The 23833-nt window shown below is 38.9% G+C and overlaps 1 protein-coding gene across 5 annotated transcripts in view; it reads left to right on the forward strand.

Annotated features, from left to right (window-relative positions):
• Positions 1-23833, forward strand: part of CBL (Cbl proto-oncogene) — a 138697-nt gene that overhangs the window by 96565 nt on the left and 18299 nt on the right. For all 5 annotated transcript variants that reach the window (XM_037147169.2, XM_037147170.2, XM_037147172.2 and 2 more), the window contains 5 exons: positions 249-380; positions 588-791; positions 12758-12889; positions 12978-13355; positions 17189-17283. In XM_037147169.2, coding sequence (XP_037003064.2) covers positions 249-380; positions 588-791; positions 12758-12889; positions 12978-13355; positions 17189-17283 — 941 coding nt within the window. The remainder of the gene's footprint in view (positions 1-248; positions 381-587; positions 792-12757; positions 12890-12977; positions 13356-17188; positions 17284-23833) is intronic.

Raw genomic sequence — 23833 nt, forward strand, 5'->3', positions numbered from 1 at the left:
TAGATTAGTGAATTAATGTTGCATGTGGTTTTTCTTTAAATTATGCAGCTTTTAAAATGGGACCAAAGCTAGGTGATTTCTGTTTTATGGGAGAACATTGACCACTGCTGTGAAACTTTTATAAAAGCAAAATTTGTATAGACACTATAAATATTTCTTTAATATTTTCATTTTAAGCATTTATGTTTGCAGTCATTCATTCAACAAATATCTGAAATAAACTGAGTAATTTTTTTTTTTAATTAAAGGAACAATATGAATTATACTGTGAGATGGGTTCCACATTCCAACTGTGTAAAATATGTGCTGAAAATGATAAGGATGTAAAGATTGAGCCCTGTGGACACCTCATGTGTACGTCCTGTCTTACATCCTGGCAGGTATGGTCCAAATCATTCATTTCCTCAGCTGTGTAATCGCTCTGAAGAACTGGGAAGTGTGTATGGCTTGTTTTGCAGGGTAGGTTTTAAACTTTTGATTTCTTTTTTCATCTCTAGGAAATGTATTTCCTAGTGGATGAGTATTTTAGGATGAATATTTTAAGTACTTTCAGATGTGCCTGTTACCATCTGTTGTTTCTTCTGTAGGAATCAGAAGGCCAGGGCTGTCCTTTTTGCCGATGTGAAATTAAAGGTACTGAGCCTATTGTGGTAGATCCATTTGATCCTAGAGGAAGTGGCAGCCTATTGAGGCAAGGAACAGAGGGAGCTTCTTCACCAAATTATGATGATGATGATGATGAACGAGCTGATGATTCTTTCTTTATGATGAAGGAATTAGCTGGTGCCAAGGTAAGACTGCAATTTAAGAGACTGTGGCAAAATCCATTACGAGTTGTATTCTAAAGCTATAGAGCACTTAATGACATCCAAAGTACAAGGAGTAATAATAGCTAATACTTAATTGAGCACCTACTATGTCAGAGATACCTTGCTAAGAACTTTTCCTATTTTAACTCATATAACCCTCTGAGTAGATACTATTATTATCATTTAACAAATGATGAAACAGAGGCACAGAAAGGTTAAGGAATTTGCTGAAGGTCACACACATAGTAAGTTGAACTAGACTCTGTGGCCAGGCATTTTGGCTTAAAGGCCCAAGCTCTACTGTCTATATTCTAAAATTGGGCTTCACTCAGATAGCTTGGTGCAGAAAATGAAGGAGAGTAAAATAACTGGACCCTATTTTGCTACTGTGACTAGAATATTTTGTCCTTATCTTTCTTCTAATAGAATCTTGGCATTAGAAAGTTAGCTTTGATGGGGAGAAAGGAGGAACTGTTAATAAACAAATAAATGGCAACTAAAATGATTGCAAGCTGGTGGGAGGTACCATAGAGAAACAGAACAAACTAGAAAGGTCCTAGTGAAGATAGGAGAGATAAAGGCTATAAAAAGGATGTGATCAAATTTTGCTACATCAGATGGTAGGGTAAAACGGATTTATTCTTTAAATCTTAGAAGTCAGTTCATGTAGATTTTAGTAAATAGAGGGCAAACAAAAGATTCTAATATGCTGCATATTGTCTAGTTTAGCATGTTTCAAATTCATGTGGTGCATTTCCTTGGTACAAAAGAAGCCAGCACCTGACTGCTTGGCACATAGTAGGTGCTCAATAAATTTTGAAAGCATGGATTTTATCTCTTAAATAACTATATCCATTGTATCTTCTCCTCTGTATCCTCAGTGCCATTGCCCTATTTCAGGCTCTCATCATCATCTGTTCTCCCTGCTACCAGAGTCATGATCTACAACACAGATCTTGCCACCTTATTCCTTTACTTCATACCCTTTGGTGACTTTTCATTATTTAATGGGTTAAACTTATTCTTCTTTCCAGATACTTTGCACCCATAATCCTTTCCACTTTATATTTTGTGCTACTGCAAGGCTGAACCTCTAAAAACTTCTCCTTTTTGTCCGGATAGTTTCTGTGTAGTGTAGCTGTTTTTACTTCCTAGGAAACCTTTCCAAACTGTACCCTGCTTTCCTGACCCCCAACTCACTCACATGTATTTATACACATACAATCTAAGTTTGGCCTGATGTTTCTGCGATGTTGTGAATATGTCTCCCACAGAACTTATCACCTTGTAATAATTTATTAAACATATTTTTCATTGTAAGTTCCTAGAAGACAACAGCCATGTCTCATTTGTAATTAGCTTCTCAAAATTGAACACATAGTAATTACTCTGAATGTTTGAGATTTAAAAATACTTTAAAACAAGAGTAGATAAATTTATCTATGCCATATCACTACTGGATAGTTGAGGGCACTATATTTTTGTTTTTTTGAAGTTGATAGTAGTTTTGGCCCCTCATACAGGTTTTTTTTTTTTTTAATACAGATTTTATTATTTTATTTTTAGAGAGGGAAAGGGAGAAAGAGTGGGAGAGAAACATTGATATATGATATAAACATCGATTGCTTACCTCTCGTGTGCTCCCAACCAGGGTCCTGGCTCACAGTGTGGGCGTGTGCCCTGACCAAGAGTTGAACCAGTGACCCTTTGGTTTGCCAGATGATGCCCAATCCACTGAACCACACCTGTCAGGGCTGGTTCCTTTTTAAGAGATTCATTTGACCATGATAGCACTTTCATGTTCATGCATAGATTGCTATTTGTTCATTTGTGAAAATTTACTGGCAACTTCTGGACTATTAGGGTATATGAATGATAAGATAAAAAAAGTGTGACCTTTCATATATGTATTTATTTGGAATTAAATTACCCTTGTATTTTCTTTATGAACTTTTATAGATGGTGGAGAAACAGGTACTCACAGTCAGTGTTGATGTGGGCACAAATTAATTCAATCTTTTTGAAGAACAGTTTTGACAAACTCGAAATATATAATGTTCACAGCTTGAATTAGCAATTCCATTTCTAAAAATGTATCCTTAAGAAATACTTAAGTGATCCTGGCTGGTGTGGCTCACTTGGAGCATGGACCTGCAACCGAAAGGTAGCAGGTTCAATTCCCAGTCAGGACACATGCCTCGGTTGCAGGTTCAGTCCCCAGTGGGGGAGATTGAGAGGCAACTAATCCATGTTTCTCTCTCATACTGTTTCTCTCCTTTTCTCCCTCTTTTCCTTCTTCTCTCTCTAAAATCAATAAGTATGTCCTCAGATGAGGATAAAAAGAAAAAGAAATGTTTTTAGACAAGTGTACAAATCTGTAGGTGTGGTTATTCTTACAACATTATTTATAATAATAAAAAGTTAATGGGAGGGAGGTGGGGAGCAAGGGGCGGGGGAGGCTGGGATGGGAAAATAGACAAAAAACTGTACTTGAAAAATAACTAAATAAAAGTAATTAAAAAAAAAGTTAAGAACAACTCACATGTCCACATATGTAAGTATTCTATTGCCATAACAGATTATTACAAATTTAGTAGCTTAAAAGAACAAATTTATTCTCCTATAGGTCTGTAGGTCACAATTCCAACCCATTTCCCATCAGGCTAAAGTCAGGGTGTTAGCAGGTCTATTATTTCTTTATGGAGGCCCTAGGGAAGACTCCATTTCCTTACTCATTTGGGTTTGGCAAATTTAGTTCCTTTACAGTTGTAGGATTAAGTTCCCTGTTTCCCTACTGGTTGTCAGCTGACAGTATTCTCAGCTGCTAGTGGTCAGTTGCATTCTTTGGCTCCTGGACTCCTTTCTGCCTTTAATCTTGTCTCTCTGAGGTTCTGTGCTTCTAAGGACTCCATAGTTAGATTGGGCCCACTGCAGATCATCTAGGATAATTACCCCAATCTCAAGATCCATATCTTTAATCACATTAGCAAAATTGCCACATAAGGTATCACATTCACAAATTCTCGGTTTTAGGACGTGAATCTTGGAGGGCGGCAGCAGATCATTTGCTTGTTATAGTCCATATAATGAATGGAACACTGCAGAATGACTTCAGTTTTCATGTTCAGCTTTCCTTGAGAGGAAAGCTGCCTAATGTATATTGTTTTAAAAATAACTGTATACTCTGTTTAATATCACTTATTTCTATAAGAATAATTTGGTTGTAAAAAAATTTTTTACATGCACATGGAAAAAATTGGATGACTACACAGCAAATTACTATTTCTGAGTATACAAGTTCAGAGGACTTTAAATTTTATGAAATATTTGAGTTTTTTTAATTTTCAATTAACATATTGCTTTAACAAAGTATTTATTTTGCTAGGTAAGTAGCTCTGTGTTGAGTGCTGTATGGGATAAGAAACCTAAGACAAAGGCCCACAAGAAGCTAGTAGTTTTATTAGGGAAAAGAATATATATGCAGGCGAAACACTATTTAACAAAAGGCTGACAGTATATATTGGTCTCAATTGTAGAGTACATATTCTTTAAGTGTAAAGAACCTTAGAGGAAAGATGAAAATGAATGCTTTTTTCCATAGTTGATAAATATGAAAGACACTAAATTTAACTCATTTAAATAAAAGTAATAAATGTACGCTGTAGCCCTGACCGGGTAGCTTAGTTGGTTAGAGTATTGTCTCAATATGCCAAGGTTGCAGGTTCAATCTTCTGGTTACAGTTTATACAAGAATCAACTGATGGATGAATGCATGAATGGGTGGAACAAAAATTTGATGCTTCTTTCTCTGTCTCTCCCCTTCCCTCTCTCTTTCCACTTACCTCCCTCCCTTCCCCCTCTCCCCCCCACTTTCCCTCCTCCCTCTCTGTAAAAAAAAATTAAAAAAAATGTAAACTGTAAAAATTCAAGTAGAGAGAAAATAGCATCATTTATTGTTACTGAGTATGGTAATTTAGTCTTTTCTTAATGGACATTTCATATTGTTTGCAGGCTTATATACATATTGGCATTCTTTTGCATGCCTATCTTTAGGGTAAATTTCTAGTAGTGTAATTGCTGGATAAAAGAATTCTTATGGAAAAATCTAAACTGATAGAGCAGAGGAACATAATTAGGTTAGGGGATGCACGGAAATTTCACACAGGCAATGGTATTTCATTTCTTATCTGAGTGATAGGTACTGCATGGGTGTCATATTATTTGTACTTGATAGTTTATATAAGGTCTGAGTAAAATATTTACATGAACAAAATATTTCAGTAAAAATATTTTACATCTCTTGGTAGATATTAAAATTTGTCATCATTTTTTGTCCTCAAATCACTCTCAAAGGTGTATGAGACTATGAAAGTGCCCATGTTGTCACATCCTGGTAGCTATTGATTATTGTTTTGCTGCTGTTTTGTTTTATTTTCATTTGTTTATTTTTTTATTTTTTTAATTTTTTAGTTTTTATTTTTTTTACACTTTTTTTTATTGATTATGCCATTACATTTGTTCTATTCCCCCACTCCATTCCCCTCCACCCTGCATACCCCTCCCCCACCATTTCCCCCTTTAGTTCATGAACATGTGTCTCAAATTCTTTAGATTCTGTATTTCCCCTACTATTCTTACCCTCCCCCCTATCTATTTTCTATCTACTGTCTATGCTACTTATTTTCTGTACCTTCTCCCCCCTTCTCCTCCTCCCACTCCCCTGTTGCTAACCCTCCATGAGATCTTCATTTCTATGGTTCTGCTCCTGATCTAGCTGTCCTCTTAGTTTGCTTTTGTTTTAGGTGTGGTTCTTACTAACTGTGAGTTTGCTGTCCTTTCACTGTTCATCTTTTTTATCTTCTTTTTCTTAGGTAAGTCCCTTTAACATTTCATATAATAAGGGCTTGGTGATGATGAACTCCTTGAATTTGGTCTTATCTGAGAAGCACTTTATCTGTCCTTCCATTCTAAATGAAAACTTTGCTGGGTAGAGCAATCTTGGTTGTAGATCTTTGGATTTCATGACTTGGAATACTTCTTTCCAGCCCCTTCTTGCCTGTAAGGTCTCTTTTGAGAAATCAGCTGACAGTCTGATGGGAACTCCTTTGTAGGTGACTGTCCCCTTATCTCTTGCTGCTTCTAGGATTCTCTCCTTCATTTTAATCTTGGCTAATGTAATGATGATGTGCCTTGGTGTGTTCCTTCTTGGGTCCAACTTCTTTGGGACTCTCTGAGCTTCCTGGATTTCTTGGAAGTCTATTTCCTTTGCCAGATTGGGGAATTCTCCTTTATTATTTGTTCAAATAAGTTTTCCTTGAACAAAGGAAAACTTTTGGTGGCTGTGCCTTTCCCCCTTCTGGTACCCCTATAATTCGGATGTTGGAACGTTTAAAGATGTCCTGGAGGTTCCTAAGCTTCTCCTCATTTTTCTGAATTCTTATTTCTTCATTCTTTTCTGTTTGATCATTTTTTTCTTCCTTCTGGTCCACTCCCTTGATTTGAGTCCCAATTTTCTTTCCATTACTATTGGTTTCCTTTGTATTACCATTCATTTCAATTAGTTTAGCTTCCATATGTTTCTCTAATTTGTGACTAAAATCAACCAGTTCTGTAAGGATCCTGATAACCAGTGTTTTGAACTGTGCATCTGAGAGACTGGCTATTTGTTCATCGCTTAGATCTATCGGTTCTGGGGCTCTGAGTTGTCCTAGAGCCATTTTTGGTCTATTCGTGCTGTTAAGTAAGCGGAGTGAAGCCTTAGTTGTTTACCAGGACGGGGAGACCCAGGTCGCTGGTTTGTGACGCTGTGTGTGGGGGCGTGGTCAGAGAGGGAGCAATGGCGGTCCTCTCTGCTAGCCCAACCCGTCCAGTCACACCACACGCCTCGGGCTTGTTTAGCCGATCAGAATTGTGCGAGCCTGCTGCCCCGCACAGGCTTCCCTTCTCACTGGTTTCTCCACACGCAGATGCGCGACTGACCGACCCGCCGCGCCTCTTCCCTGTGCGCTCCCGTAGCTAGCTCGCTCGAGGATCAGCGCCTTCAGCTGCTTGTGCACGCACCGCGCACCACCTGGGAATTTTTTCTTGCTAACCTGCTCCGCTGCTGGCTTCGCTCCTCGTACAGGTTTAGCTGAGTATTTAGTTGTCTTTTGGAATCCGTATTGTCGATTTTCCATGTGGCTTGGTTGTGATTGTTGTTAAAAATAGTTGTTCTTAGATTTGGTTGTGCATAGAGGCAAGGTGGTTCCTCCACCTATGTCTCCATCTTGGCGGAAGTCTCATTTGTTTTTAATACAGTAAATCTACTTTTTAAAAATGTCATGTGGTAAATGCACATGAAGTTTTTTAAAAGTTTAAAAGAATTGATAACAGCCTTACAGAAAGGTTGGTTCCCTGCCTATACTCCTCCAGCTGCTTTCTGTGTTTCATTTAGATTTTTCAGTTCTAAAAAAACTGTTCCTTAATCATAGGCTTATACTGCTTTCCAATATTTGTTTCTTTACTTCAGATATTGTACAAATGGATTTTAGATCTCTTATTACTATCTTCTCACTATATCTGAATGTTTTTGGCTAAATTGGTGTTCAGTGTTTGAATGATATTGCTCTTCAATGTGCCAAATAATATATTCACTATAATGTAATTACTTTTATTTTTCCTGGGATAATTGCTTTATTTTTACTTTCTTAAATTTCACTTTGTATCTAGCAGTGCCAAGTGTTACCATGTTGTCAAACATCCTCTCAATATAACTTCCTATAAAGTAAATTCTGTTAATATAGTAGTATATAATATATTGGGTTGGCCAAAAAGTTCGATTGTTTTTTTCCGTAAGATGGCTCCAGTAGTGCTTAGTTGTCTTTAACTTCATTTGAAACAATTTTGTAAGATTGTATTGTGACAGCTGTCATATCAGTGTGCATTAAAAAAATGATCGAAACTGGTGAATTTTTGTGTAGCCATTTTAATATTGAAGATGGAAGAAGACATGCAACATTTTTGGTGTACTATACTTTATTATTTCAATAAAAGTAAAAACACAACTGAAATAGACAGAAATGAGATTTGTCCATTGTATGGAGAAGGTACTGTGATTGATCAAACGTGTCAAAAGTGGTTTGCAAAGTTACTTGGTACTGTTGACATTTTTGCCTAATAATTCTTTGTTGTGAGGGTATCTTATGCATTGGAAAGTGTTTAGTAGCACCCTTGGCCTCAACCCACTAGAAGCTAATAGTGGGAGATATCTAACATACTCAACATATCCCAATCAATAAAGTTATTGGTGAAAATGAAAAATGTCTTTATTTTACAGACTATTTGGCCAACCTAATAGCATACTTACTATATAGAGTAGTCTTCCATGTTTCAACCCCAGTCTAGACTGGTTATTCTCTGAGCATGCTGTATCCTCTGTCCCCCTGAGATCTCTACTTGCCCTCATTATCATAGGACTTCATTACCTCTACTGTGTGTTGTAGTGCCTATTTCTTGGTTCTCATGTTTTCCTTCTTTTTGCTTTACTTCCTTGTTTGGGTGGAATATGTCCTCAAAATAGCTTTCTTTGAAAGGTGTGAGGTAAAATTTTTGAACATTTGCTATCTTAAAATGTCTTTATTCAACCCTCAAACTGAGTAATTATAGAAGTCTAGGTTGAAAAAATTCAATTCTAAACCGTTACAGCTTCATGTGATTTCTTGTGTAATTATGCTGTTTGGTACCCTCAACCCCCAGAAGCTTTTAGGATATTTTTGTTATCCTTGATTATCTGAAAGTTTAAGGATGCTTTGGGGTGGTTTGTGTGTTTGTTATGGGTTTCTTTCCCTTCACTGGGCTAGCTCTTCAGGGAACCCTTTTATATGGATGTTTATACCCTTAGTTCTTGGAAATGTTTTGTATTCTTTCTGAGATAATTTCTTTACCATTTGTGATTTTCTGTTTTTGGAACTTTATTATATGTTGAGATAAATGATCATTGCAGGGATTGGTTATGATGTGGTGCCATGAATTGAGGAATATGATGAGCTTAACCCTCTGTGGTTTAGGAATGAGAAAGTTGGATGCTGCGAGCGATCAAAATAGGTAGAGAGGGCCTTTCAAATTGGGAAGCAGTTTGAACAAAGGCAAATAGGTGGGAATTCCAGAATAAAGAGTGGTGGGGAAATGAGAGTTACCGATGGATGGTTTTGAACTAGTCAGTATTTAAGGATAGCTAAAATAGTAATGGTGAGCAAAAGGATTTGGTGAGATACAAAGTAGAAGTTGGGAGAATAATTAGAAGGCAGTTTTAATAAATCAGGTCCAAGGTTGGTAAGTAGAATGAAATATAGATGGGGGATATTCTAACCGTTTGGAAATTCAGCTACTCATATTGCATTGCTCATACTCCATTGACATGAGACCCATTTTCTACAGCATGAGTAAAAGCAAGTAGCTAATGATAAGAGCTTTCTTTACTCTCATTCATCATATAGCATTAATGACAGGACTAAGTATGGGGATGGCTATTTTTCTATCATTCTACATAAGTGCTTGTAATAATTATTTGCCTCTATTCCTTCTGTATTTCTCTCTGTTAGAGAATGCAAATGCAGAGAAGTGTTTGTATGACTTGCTGTATATCTCTTGACAGTTACTTGGACAACTTTTTCAGCTCTTCATCACCCTGCTACAGGCAAGGGAATGGAAAAGGTTATACATGTACTGTTTCTTCTAATTTGTACCTCTTTTTTAAAAGATTTTATTTATTTATCTTTAGAGGGGAAGGGAAGGAGAGAGGGAGAGAAACATCAATGTATGGTTGCCTTTTGGGCATCCCCTGCTGGGAACTGGCCTGCAGGGAACCGGCCTGCGACCCAGGCATGTGCCCTGACTGGGAATCGAACCACAGTTGTCTGGTTTGCAGGCCTGCACTCAATCTGCTGAGCTAATCAGCCAGGACTGTACCTCATTTTTTTAGAACACAGATTAGCAGAAAATACTAATCCCTTTTAATTATTGAATTGAATTTCCTCATTTTAATTATATTTCTTCAGAAGGATTCAATATGCTTTTCAGAGATATTGATTGTTCTCCTCTTACAAAGCTCTTTTTTTCTTTTTTATAGTAACAACCCACTGAGAATTTATTATCTTTGATCTCTTTTGTTGTTCTGCCTCTTTTCTTTTCATTTTTAAGTATATTTTATTGATTATGCTAATAGTTGTCCCATTTTCTCTGCTTTATTCCCTTCTGCTCTGCACACCCTCTTCCACCTGCACTCCCTGCACCTTAGTTCATGTCCATGGGTCCTACATATAAATTCTTTGGCTTCTCCATTTCCTATACTGTTCTTAACCTCCCCTTGTCTATCTTGTACCTACCATTTATGCTTATTCTCTGTACTTTTTTCCCCATTCACCCTCTCCCCCTCCAAACTAATAACCCTCCATGTGATTTCCATTTCTGTGATTTTGTTCCAGTTCTAGTTGTTTGCTTAGTTTTTGTTTTCACTTTTTCGGTTCAGTTGTTGATAGTTGTGAGTTTGTTGTCATTTTAATGGTCATATTTTTAATCTTTTTCTTAGATAAGTCCCTTTAACATTTCATATAATAAGGGCTTGGTGATGATCAACTCCTTTAACTTGACCTTATCTGGGAAGCACTTTATCTGCCCTTTCATTCTAAATGATAGCTTTGCTGGATAGAGTAATCTTGAATGTAGGTCCTGGCTTTTCACGACTTGGAATACTTCTTTCCAGTTCCTTCTTGCCTGTAAGGTCTCTTTTGAGAAGCTGACAGTCTGATGGGAACTCCTTTGTAGGTAACTGTCTCCTTTTCTCTTGCTGCTTTTAAGATTCTCTCCTTATCTTTACTCTTGGGTAGTCTAGTGATGATGTACCTTTGTGTGTTCCTCCTTGGTTCCAACTTCTTTGGGACTCTCTGAGCTTCCTGGATTTCCTGGAAGTCTATTTTCTTTATTACAGTGGTGAAGTTCTCCATTACTTTTTCAAATAAGTTTCTAATTTCTTGCTCTACCTCTTCTCCTTCTGGTACCTGTATGATTTGGATGTTGGAACATTTAAAGTTGTCCCGGAGGTTCCTAAGCCTCTCCTCATTTTTTTGAATTTCTTTTTTTTTTTAAAGATTTTATTTATTTATTTTTAGAGAGAGTGGAAGGGGGTAGATAAAGGGGGAGAAGAACATCAATGTGTGGTTGCCTCTTGTGCACCCTATCAGGGACCTAGCCTGCAAACCATGTGCCCTGACTGGGAATCAAACCAGTGACCCTTTGGTTCATAGGCTGGCACTTAATCCACTGAGCCATACCAGCCACAGCGTTTTTTGGGATTCTTGTTTCTTCATTCTGTTCTGGTTGAATGTTTATTCTTCCTAGCTCCAAATCGTTCATTTGGGTCCCAGTTTCTTTCTTTTTACTGTTGGTTCCCTGTACATTTCTCTTCATTTCACTTTGCATAGCCTTTAATTTTTCCTCCATTTTGTGACCATACTCAACTATTTCTGTGAGCATCCTGATTACCAGTGTTCTGAACTCTGCATCTGATAGCTTGGCTCTCTTCATCACTTAGTTCTGTTTTTGGAGCTTTGATCTTTTCTTTCATTTGGGCCATATTTTTTTTTTCCTCAGCACAGCTTTTAGGTTGTAATGAGCAGAGCTTTAGGTATTTACCAGGGTGGGCAACCCTCACCGCTGCATTGTGGCGCTGTATGCGGTGGAATCAGAGATGGAACACTGCCACTTGCTGGGCTTCTGACAGCTTTCAGTCACTTCCCCTGCTACCCACAAGCAGAATTGAGCCCTTCTGGTATTGATTCCTGGATGGGTAGGTTTGTGTACTTTCTGGGACCCTGTGGGTTTCTCCAGTGAACTCTCCTGTGAAGCTGGGAGTTCCTCCTGTCACCCCAAGCTCCACAGGTTTTTATCACTAGAGTTTTGAGGCTTTATTTCCCCATGCTGGAACTCTGGGTTGCGCAGTCTGTCTTGCTCCCCAGTTGTTCCTCCTCGTTTATCCGCATACAAATGTGGAACTGCAGAGTCCAACAGCTGCTGACTCTCCTGCTCAGGTCTTCCAGCCACTGCCTTGCTGAGTATCCTCTCAGCCTCAGCTGCCTGTCTCTGTCCCTCATACCAGTCTGAATGAATGTTTCTCCTTTAACTCCTTGGTTGTTGGACTTCCATACAGTTTGATTTTCTGGAAGTTCAGGTTATTTTTTGTTTTTAAAGTTGTTGTCCTTCTTTTGGTTGTGTGAGGAGGCAAGGTATATCTACCTGTGCCTCCATCTTGGCTTGAATTTCTTGTTCTGCTTTGTAAACATTATTTTCGCAGGTGATATGTTGAGAGGTGAATGTCTGTTTCTTTCTTTTTATATAGGTTTCTGTTTGTTTTGTTTTGTTTATCCTCACCTGAGGACATGCCAGTTGATTTTAGAAAGAGGGGTAGGGAGGGAGAGAGAAAGGGAGACAAACATCAAGTTGCCTCTGGTATGTGCCTGGACCGGGGACCAAACCCACAACCTAGGTATGTGCCCCGACTGGTGTTCAAACCTGTGACTTTTCAGTTTAGGGGACAGTGTTCCAATCAAGTGAGCCACACTGGCCAGTGCTGGGTTCCTGTTTTTAATATTGAAAAGATTTTTTTCTTTCTCTGAAAATGAGGAGGTGGAAATTGTAAATTTGTTTTAAAAGTTGTAAGCTAGGAGGCTTTTTGTAGCACAGCCATTTTTTTATACATTTGCCTGTAGATTATATCTGTATGGTATTTCTGTGATTGAATCTGACTTCTTACAGTGACATGAAAATAATTCAGAAAGTGGTACCCCAGGCCAAAGTCTGACCCATTGATAGTTAAAGGTGGTATTCGTGTAGGACTTGATATCTACATCTTCCGAAGGAGTTGAAACATGCCACTCCCAAACAAGAATAATCCATTAGGAGATTTTGTTTGTTAGGTGGAACGGCCTCCATCTCCATTCTCCATGGCCCCCCAAGCTTCCCTTCCCCCAGTGCCACCACGACTTGACCTTCTGCAACAACGAGTGTCTATCCCTTCAAGTGTGTCTAGTGTTGGAACTGCTTCTAAGGTAAAGCATTATCTGTTTGTGCAGTTTACTGGTTCTTTGTTGTGGGTTGGTGGGCTTTGATTGATTTGCTTCTATCTCGCTTCCACAGGCAGCTTCTGGCTCCCTTCATAAGGACAAGCCATTACCAGTACCTCCCACACTTAGAGATCTTCCACCGCCACCCCCTCCAGACCGACTGTATTCTGTTGGAGCTGAAACCCGGCCTCAGAGACGCCCCTTGCCTTGTACACCAGCCGACTGTCCATCCAGGGACAGATTACCCCCTGTCCCGTCTAGCCGCTTTGGGGAATCATGGCTTCCTAGGCCAATCCCCAGAGTACCAGTAGTTACCCCAAACCTTAGTGATCCCTGGACAGGGAGAGAATTAACCAACCGGCACTCACTTCCATTTTCATTGCCCTCACAAATTGAACCCAGAGCAGATGTGCCTAGGCTCGGAAGCACATTCAGCCTGGACACCTCTATGGTGAGTCCTGATTTTCTTTTTAAAAGATGTTGTTTGTTTGTTTGTTTGTTTGTTTGTTGTTTATAGGGGGGGAGAAGGAGAGGGAGAGAAACATCAGTGTGCGAGAGATACATAGATCAGTTGCCTCTCACCTGCCCCCAGTTAGGGACCTGGCCTGCAACCTAGGGCATGTGCCTGACTGAAATCAAACCAATGACCTTTTAGTTCACAGGCTGGCACTCAGTCCATTGAGCTGCACCAGCCAGGGCTGATTTTGAAATTATTTAGCCTATAACAACAAATTTTTGTGGATAATATTTAATGGGTCAGCATTTTGTGATAGGTTTTATATAGTATTTAAAGATAACAAAATCTCTACCCTGAAGATATGTATATTTTTATAGAGCATTTAAGGCATGTTTGTAAATTCACTAAGTGTGTGTACACATGTGTGCATGTTATGTATTATGAGTGGTATAAATAAAAAACATGTTTTAGAGAAAGGAGAAATTATTGTCAGATAAAGCAAACATTGAGGGCTTTATAGAAAGGATGACATCTGAATTTGAAGTATTCTTTCCAAAGTGTATACAGTTTTAAGATAGATCAGAGCTACAATGACAGAAATCCTAAAGTTGTATTGTAAAATGAGAAGTAGTTTGAGTAGAGCAGAAATTTTGTGTATCAAAATAGGAAAAGGGGGACTTCCGTCAAGATGGAGGCATAGGTGGACACACTGTGCCTTCTTGCACAACCAAGTTTAAAAACAACAAAGTTTTAGCAACAAAAACATAGCCAAACCATAGAAAATTGAACTGTATGGAAGCCTGACAACAACGAACCCTTAAGCCAAACCAGTAAGAGGGGCAGAGCCAACAGCAGAGTGGGGTCGAGCTGGAAAGATCCACCAGACTGACCGGAGCACGACCCAGGCAGGCAGGCAGTGGGTGGATCCCAGGTGTGGAGTAGCAAGCAGACCCATTGAGGGCTGACTGTGGTCACACATTCGTGCGCATATAAACCGGTGAAGGAGTGAGCAGTGAGACGGACCACGCAGGCCCCAGTGGAGGGAAGTGGCAGAGGGAACTGCCATTGTCCCTCTCTGACCTTGCCCCCACATAAGCATCACAAATCAGCGACATGGGTGGCCCCAGCTTGGTGAACACCTAAGACTTCGCTCCTCATACATAACAGGTGCGAACAGAGCAAAACATTATGGCTCAAGAACTCAAAGCCCCAGAGCCAATAACTCTAAGCAACGAAGAAGTAGCCAAACTTTCAGATGCACAGTTCAAAACACTGGTGATCAGGATGCTCACACAACTGGTTGATTTTAGCCACAAATTAGAGGAACAGATGAAGGCTAAACTAATTGAAATGAAGGGAAATGCACAGGAAACCAATAGTAATGAAAAGGAAACTGGGACTCAAATCAAGAGAGTGGACCAGAAGGAAGAAAGAAACAACCAAACAAAAAAGGATGAAGAAACAAGAATTCAAAAAAATGAGGAGAGGCTTAGGAACCTCCAGGACATCTTTAAACACTCCAACATCCAAATTATAGGGGTACCAGAAGGGGAAGAGAAACAGCCACAAGTGGAAAACTTATCTGAACAAATAATTAAGGAGAACTTCCCCAATCTGGCAAAGGAAATAGACTTCCAGGAAACCCAGGAAGCTCAGAGAGTCCCAAAGAAGTTGGACCCAAGGAGGAACACACCAAGGCACATCATCATTACATTAGCCAAGATTAAAATGAAGGACAGAATCCTAGAAGCAGCAAGAGCAAGAGATAAGGGGACAGTCACCTACAAAGGAGTCCCCATCAGACTCTCAGCGGATTTCTCAAAAGAGACCTTACAGGCAAGAAGGGGCTGGAAAGAAGTATTCCAAGTCATGAAATCCAAAGACCTACATCCAAGATTGACCTATCCAGCAAAGCTTTCATTTAGAATGGAAGGGCAGAGAAAGTGCTTCTCAGATAAGGTCAAATTCAAGGAGTTCATCATCACCAAGCCCTTATTATATGAAATGTTAAGGGGACTTTATCTAAGAAAAAGAAGATAAAAAACATGAACAGTGAAAGGACAGCAAACTCACAGTTATTAAGAACCACACCTAAAACAAAAGCAAACTAAGAGGACAGCTAGATCAGGAGCAGAACCATAGAAATGAGATCACATGGAGGGTTAGCAACAGGGGAGTGGGAGGAGGAGAAGGGGGAAGAAGGTACAGAGAATAAGTAGCATAGACGGTAGGTAGAAAATAGATAGAGGGGAGGGCAAGAATAGTATGGGAAATATAGACTCTAAAGAACTTGAGACACGTGGTCATAAACTAAAGGGGGCGAATGGTGGGGAAGGGGTGTGCAGGGTGGAGGGGAATGAAGGGGGAATAGGACAACTGTAATGGCATAATCAATAAAATATATTTTTAAAAAATAGGAAAAGGGGCTAGATTAGAGGGCTTTGAATATCCTGTTCCAACAGAATTTGAATTTATTTTGTAGGGAATGAGAGCATTTGAAAGTTTTAAATTAGTGGAGTGACGTGACCGCAATGATGATTTAAAGAGATGAGTCCAATAGTAGTATGTAGAATGGATTGCTAAGATAATAGGTTGAAAATGACAAATTAGCAGTCCATTGTATAAGCATAAGATTAGGGGTTCACAACTAGGGATGGAAGAGGTATATTCATATTTTTGTTGGTTCATTTACACATTCAGCACAAGTTCTTGCTCTCATAAAGTTTACATTCTAGTGGAGGAAAGACAGAAAATAAGCAAAATAAGTTAATAAACATTCAAGATGTTGGTCGTGGATGGGTACTGTGGGAAAAAATAGCACAAAAATAGCTGGTATTGGGAGAGCTGAACAAAGACCTGTAGCAATGGGGAGAGTGAGCCATGCTAATTCTGGGGGAAGACCATTCCATGGTGAAGAGAAAAGCAAGTGAGTTTGGAAGGGTCTGTTTGAGGAATAACAATGTGCCTTAATAGAGTTGGTGCTAAGTAAGCAGGAAGGAGAACAGTTGTCTGTGGCAGGTGGGGGCAGCCAGATTAGGTAGAGCCTTGACAGGGTGAGAAACAAAGATTCAGTAAGGCTAGAAAGCAGTCAGTAGGTGCAAAACAGGACAAGGAATCTCCATCTCTCCATCCATCTGTCTCTCTCTCTCTCTCTCTCTCTCTCTCTTTCATACACACACACACACACACACACACACACACACACACGAGGTTTTGAACCTGGCTAACTAGAGACATGTTGAATTTGAGATGAGTTATTGAAACAGAAATAGCCAGTAGATAGTTGGAAATCTAAGAAAAAGCTGGAGTTGGAAGGGCAAAGTGGAGGAATGTTGTGGCCAGTAATTGAACTGAATATTCCCTGTGTTCCAAGGGAGGGGGGAAAGCTGTAATTTAGATTTAAGTGAGAGTCTAATTAATGAGAGTGGGTTAGGTTTGGCTTCCTGGTGGCATCACAGTTGAAGGATATATAGAAATCTAAAGCTAGAAATGGTATTTGTATAGAGAGCCAATTTGCTCAACTCTTTCTAGAATTAAACAGACAAACAAACAAACAAACCAGAAAGCAGCACATGTCCTTGGCTCCTTTTAGATCTCTGTCTCCCTAACCCCCTTACATTTGAGCTTTTTTCCAAACCTGAAAATAACAATGCTTTTTCAGATGTAATAATCCCTCAGCATGGCATTAAAAGTGAGGTCTATGTCTTTATAATTTAGACCTTAAAAAGGTCTGTGTCTAAATAACCTATTATTATTTTCAGTAGGTTAAATAAGAGGAGATAAATAGCTATATTAAGAAGGTCCTTTTTCAACACTTTTCTTTCCAGAATACAAATAGTGGCCCATTAGCAGGTCCAGAGTGTGAGCACCCCAAAATCAAACCTTCTGCATCTGCCAATGCCATTTATTCCCTGGCTTCCAGGTAAGTTTTCTAAAGCTGTATTTCATACAGTGGAGTTGGAACTTTTAAACAGTTTACCTATAGAAAATTAAAACCCAGAGGAATATAATGAGGAAAATAAAAATTGATCCGTATTTGCACCATGTAAAAAGTATCCTATTTTATGCTTTGGAGTGTTGCTTTTACATTTATATCTTACTCTTTTATAAGTATACAGCTCAGTGGTATTAAATACTTCACATAGTGCAACCATCACCACCATCCATCTCCATAACTCTTCATTTTGTAAAACTCTATATACATGTTAAACAATAACTCCCCATTTCCCCTCACCCCAGCCCTTGACAACCATCATTACACTTTCTGTCTTTGTGGTTTTTGACTTCTCTAAATACCTCATATAAGTAGAATAATACAATATTTATCTTTTTCTTACTGGCTTGTTTTGCTCAGCAGAGTGTCCTCAAGATTCACCATGTATCATATTGAAGAACGTCCTCTCTTTTAAGGCTGACTAATAGTCCATTGTTTGTATATGTCATGTTATGCTTAATAAGTGTCCATCAACTTGTTATCATCAGTCAATAGACACTTGGGTTGCTACCATATTTTAGTTACTGTAAATTATGCTGCTATGAATACCAGCGAGCAAATATCTCTATAAGACTACTTTTAGTTCTTTTAGGTGTATACCCAGAAGTTGAATTGGTGGATCATGTAGTAATTCTATTTTTAATTTTTTGAGGCATAGTGTTTTTCACAGCATATGTACTATTTTACATCCCCACTAATGGTGCACAAAGCTTCCCATTCCTCCAAATTTTCACCAACACTTGTTATTTTCTGTATTTTTTGTCTTTGTTTTTTTAATAGTAGCCATCTTAGTGAGTGTCAGGTCATAGCTCATTGTGGTTTTGTTTTGTGTTTCCCTGATGATCAGTAATGTTCAGCATCTTTTCATGTGTTTATTGGTCATTCATATATCTCCTTTGAAGAAATGTATTAAGACCTTTGCCCAATTTTAATCAGGATTTTTGTGTTGAATTTTAGAAGTTCTCTTCATATTTTGGATATTAATCTCTTTTTTAAATATATTTTATTGATTATGCTATTACAGTTGTCCCATTTTTTCTCCCCTTTATCACCCTGTACCGCCCCATCCCTCCCCTACCCCCACCAGCATTCCCCCTTTCCCCTTAGCCCATGTCCATGGGTATTACATGTAAGTTCTTTGGCTTCTCCATTTCCCAAACTGTTTTTAACCTCCCCCTGTCTATTATGTACCTACCATTTATGCTTCTTATTCCATGAACCTTTTCCCCCATCCTTCCCCCTCCACCTCCCCACTGATAATTTCCATGTGATCTCTATTTCTGTGAATCTATTTCTGTTCTAGTTGTTTGCCTAGTTCATTTTTGGTTTTGTTTCGTATTTTTAGGTTCAGTTGTTGATAGTTATCAGTTTATTGTCATTTTACTGTTTATATTTTTATCTTTTTCTTAGATAAGTCCCTTTAACATTTCATATAATAAGGGCTGGGTGTTGATGAACTCCTTGAATTTGACCTTATCTGGGAAGCACTTTATCTGCCCTTCCATTCTAAATGTTAGCTTTGCTGGATAGAGTAATCTTGGATGTAGGTCTTTGCCTTTCATGACTTGGAGTACTTCTTTCTAGCTCCTTCTTGCTTGCAATGTTTCTTTTGAGAAATTAGCTGTTAATTTTCTGGGCACTCCTTTGTAGGTAACTGTCTGCTTTTCTCTTGCTACTTTTAAGAATCTTTCTCTTTAATCTTGGGTAATAATGTGATTATGATGTGTCTTGGTGTGTACCTCCTTGGGTCCAACTTCTTTGGGACTCTCTGAGCTTCCTGGACTTCCTGAAAGTGTATTTCCTGTATTTGTTTTGCCAGATTGGGGAAGTTCTCCTTCATTATTTGTTCAAATAAGTTTTTAATTTCTTGATCTTTCTCTTCTCCTTCAGGCACCCCTGTGATTTGGATATTGGAACATTTAAAGATGTGTCCTGGAGGTTCCTAAGCTTCTCCTAATTTTTTTGAATTCTTCATTGTGTTCTGGTTGAATGTTACTTCTTCCTTCTGCACCAAACTGTTTGAGTCCTGGTGTCCTTCCTGTCACTGTTGGTTCCCTGTAGCTTTTTCTTTATTTCACATAATGCAACCTTCATTGTCTCCTGGGTCTTTTTTATGCTCTAGCAGTATCCAGTGAGTTCCTGGAGCATCCTGATAACAAGAGTTTTGAACTGCGCATCTGATAGGTTGGCTATCTCTTCATTGTTTAGTTGTATTTTTCCTGGAGCTTGGATCTGTTCTTTCATTTGGGACATTTTTTGTGTGTGTCTTGGCGTGCCTGTTATGTAGGAAGGGGCAGAGCCTTAGGTGTTCACCAGAGTGGGCAACACACGTCAATTTGTTGTGATGCTGTAGGTGGGGGAGGGGTCCGAGAGGGAGCAGTGCTGCTTGCTCTGCTCTCTGCCGGTTTTCAGTCACTTCCCCTACTACCCACAAGCAAATTAGGCCCTTCTGGTGCTGGTTCCTAGGTGGGTGGATTTGTGTACATTCTGGGACCCTGTGAGTCTCTCCAACAAACTCCCCTGTGAGGCTGGGAGTTTCTCCCACTGGCACCTCAACCCCCACAGGTATTTTCAGTCAGAGGTTTCAGGCTTTATTTCCTCACACTGGATCCCTGGGTTGTACAGTCTGTCTTGCTCCTCAGTTGTTCCTCCCAGTTTATCTACATGTAAATGTGGGACTGCCCTGCCTGCCAGCCACTACCTTGCCTCAGTTCTTCTCCACCCAACTTCCCATCTGCCCCCCCTCCTACCAGTCTGGATGAATGTTTCTTCTTTAATTCCTTGGTTGTTGGGCTTACATACAGTTCGATTTTCTGGCAGTTCTGGTTGTTTGTTGTTTTAAATTTGTTGTCCTTTTTTTGGTTGTGTTAGGAGGCACAGTATGTCTACCTACACCTCCATCTTGGCTGAAAGTCCTGAATCAGTGCCTCTTAACACTTTCTGGACATTGAAATTTTCCACATATTTATTCTCTAGTACTCCTCAATTCTTACTGCTTTGCCATGTTTTCATCCGGAATCTTTTCCTTCTGCCCAAATAACTTATTTTACAGAGACAGAGTATTCAGGTATGAGTATGGATGAGTGTAGGTGTCTTCCATCATTCATTTTTTCCAGATTTTGTTTGACGGAAAATGTCTTTTATTTCACTTTAATTTTCTTGAAAGATATTTTCACTGAGTGTAGTACTGAAGTGCAGTTATTTTCTTTTAGCACTTAAAAAATAACATTATTCTGCCCTTTGTTTCTGTTGAAAAAATAGCTCCTGGGCTTAAATTTTTTCTTTTAAAGATAATGTGTCTTTTCTGGACCTCTTTTTCTTTGGATCTCAGCAGTTTTACCATAATTTGCTCCTATTTAATTTTCTTTACATTTATCCTTCTTAAGGTTTATAGACTTCATTGATTTTGTGGTTTGATGTTTTTAATGTTTTAGATAATTCTAGGGCTGTTTTTAAAAGATTTTATTTATTTATTGTTAGAGAGAAAGGAAGGGGAAGGGAGGGAGCAAATGTGTGGTTCCCTTTTGTGCATCCCCTACTGGGGACCTGGCCCACAACCCAAGCATGTACCCTGACTGGGACTCGAACTGGCAACCCTTTGGTTTGCAGGCCTATGATCAATCCACTCAGCTATACAAGCCAGGGCTAGGCCACTGTTTCTTAAAATAGATTGAATAGTGTAGTCTTTCTCCTCTCCTACTGTGACTCCAATGACTTTAATGTGTGGCCTCTCACCATTCCTAACATAACTGTTATGCTCATCTGTATTTCCCATTTTTTCCTCTTTAGTCTGAATAGTTCCTGCTATATTCAAATTCCCTGATCTTCTCTTTTGCAGTCTCTAATCTGCCCTAAATCCATCTGTTGAATTTGTATTTTCAGATACTATGTTTTTAGGTTCTAGATTTTTCATGTGCTTATCAAAAATATATTTTTTTAGTTTTCCAATAAAATTCTCTATCCTTTTTTTTTTTTTTTTTTTTTTTACTGAACATATAATTATTTTGAAGGCCACATCTGTTAACTACAGCTTTGTCTCTCTAGCTTGGCAAGACAACAAGAGTATCTTTTCCTGCATGATTTATCTGGCTCTAACTTCATGTATACACAGTTTGGGGATTAGCAATAACTCTAAGGAAAATTGCAGGTTGAATTTAAACCTAATTCCCTGCTATTACTTTCTTCAGGATTTTTGGCCCTTCATGATAAATTGGCCACTTTGATACTCCAGAATCCCCAGCCTGTCGAAACCCCAAGGTTAGATCTTCTAAATTGGGGCTTACATCAGAGCATTCTCCTCCTGTCTGGAGTCTTGGCTGGCCTCTTAAGTCTGGCTGCCTGCTTCCTCTCCAGTGCCTCTTTCTTCTGCAGTCCTTTTCCAGTGGCTGCTCCAAACAGATGGTTGGACAGTGCTTGCTACTTGGCCATAGCTGTGAACATGCAACATGTATGTTTTAGATCAAGATACAGTTTCATAGTCTCTCCTTATTTAAACTTAGTATTGTGTCTTGGGCATCTCTTCCTATCATTTAAAAAATTCTTCAATTCTTTAAGCCCTGGCTGGTATGGCTCAGGGGATTGGGTGCTGGCCTACGAACCAAAGTGTTGCCAATTTGATTCCCAGTCAGGGCACATACCTGCTTTGTGGCCCAGGTCCCCAGTGGGGGGGGAGGGGGCATGTGAGAGGCAACCACACATTGATGTTTCTTTCCCTCTCTTTCTCCCTTCCCCACTTTCTAAAAAAACAAATAAAATATTTAAAATATTAAAAAATAAAAAGTTCTTCGAAATCCATACTTTCAATGATTACGTACATAATGTGACTTTAGAATCACATATTTTAATTATTCCTCTATTGTTGGATATTTATTTTGTTTAAAATGATAAACATTTTATTGGATAGCTTTGCACATAGCGTATTTTTCGGACTATAAGACGCACCCCCCTTACCCCCCAGTTTGGGAGGAATAATGGTTGTTAATGCTGCTGTTGAGTTCTGTTTACTTTGGTGAAATATTATATTATTATTTATGTTATTAAATATTTAAACACATTTTTTGCTTCAAAAATTTTCCCATATTTTCCTCTAAAACCTAGGTGCGTCTTGTGGTCCAAAATATACGGTAACCAGAGATATAACCAAGGTAGAACTTCTGTGACAAAAGATGGTTCATGTTTTAAAATATGTATTGCTAAAATGCTTAGTGAGGAGATGCAATTTTATATTTTTATTAACATCATCAATGAAAAAATTACAATTAAAAATTTTAAAGATTTTGTTTATTGTATTTTTTAGAGAGGGGCAGGGAAAGAGAAAGAGGGAGAGAAACATCAATGTGTGATTGCCTCTTGCGTGCCCCCTACTAAGGCGGGGGGAGGATCTAGTCTGCAACCCAGGCATGTGCTCTAGGCTGGGAATCAAACTGGTGACCCTTTGATTTGCAGATGGGCACTCAATCCACTGAGCCACACCAGCCATGGCTATAATGAAACATTTTTGATCACCCTTTTAATTTTCTTTTTTATTTTTTTTCATGCTTTATATTTTTTATTGATTTTTTTCCATGCCTCTGGTTATGCTTTGCTCCTTATTTTATTTTTTAAATTTTTTTATTGATTATGCTGTTACAGTTGTTCTATTCCCCCCTTCATTCCCCTCCACCCTACCCCCCATCCCCACCATTACCCCCCCTTTAGTTTATGACCATGTGTCTCAATTCCTTTAGATTCTATATTTCCCATGCTATTCTTGCCCCCCATCTATTTTCTATCTACTGTCTATGCTACTTATTTTCTGTACCTTCTCCCCCCCTTCTCCTCCTCCCACTCCCCTGTTGCTAACCCTCCTTGAGATCTTCATTTCTATGTTTCCACTCCTGATCTAGCTGTCCTTTTAGTTTGCTTTTGTTTTAGGTGTGGTTGTTGATAACTGTGAGTTTGTTGTCCTTTCACTGTTCATGTTATTTTCTTAACTTCTTTTTCTTAGATAAGTCCCTTTAACATTTCATATAATAACGGCTTGGTGATGATGAACTCCTTGAATTTGATCTTACCTGAGAAGCACCTTATCTGTCCTTCCATTCTAAATGAAAGTTTTGCTGGATAGAGCAATCTTGGTTGTAGGTCTTTGGATTTCATGACTTGGAATACCTGTTTCCAGCCCCTTCTTGCCTGTAAGGTCTCTTTTGAGAAATCCGCTGACAGTCTGATGGGGACTCCTTTGTAGGTGACTGTCCCCTTATCTCTTGCTCTTGCTGCTTCTAAGATTCTGTCCTTCATTTTAATCTTGGCTAATGTAATGATGATGTGCCTTGGTGTGTTCCTTCTTGAGTCCAACTTCTTTGGGACTCTCTGAGCTTCCTGGATTTCCTGGAAGTTTATTTCCTTTGCCAGATTGGGGAAATTCTCCTTTATTATTTGTTCAAATAAGTTTTCCACTGGTGGCTGTGCCTTTCCCCCTTCTGGTACCCCTATAATT

Source organism: Artibeus jamaicensis, unplaced genomic scaffold, assembly GCF_021234435.1.
Source record: "Artibeus jamaicensis isolate MK-2021 breed Jamaican fruit bat unplaced genomic scaffold, CSHL_Jam_final contig_196, whole genome shotgun sequence".
Classification (NCBI taxonomy): domain Eukaryota; kingdom Metazoa; phylum Chordata; class Mammalia; order Chiroptera; family Phyllostomidae; genus Artibeus; species Artibeus jamaicensis.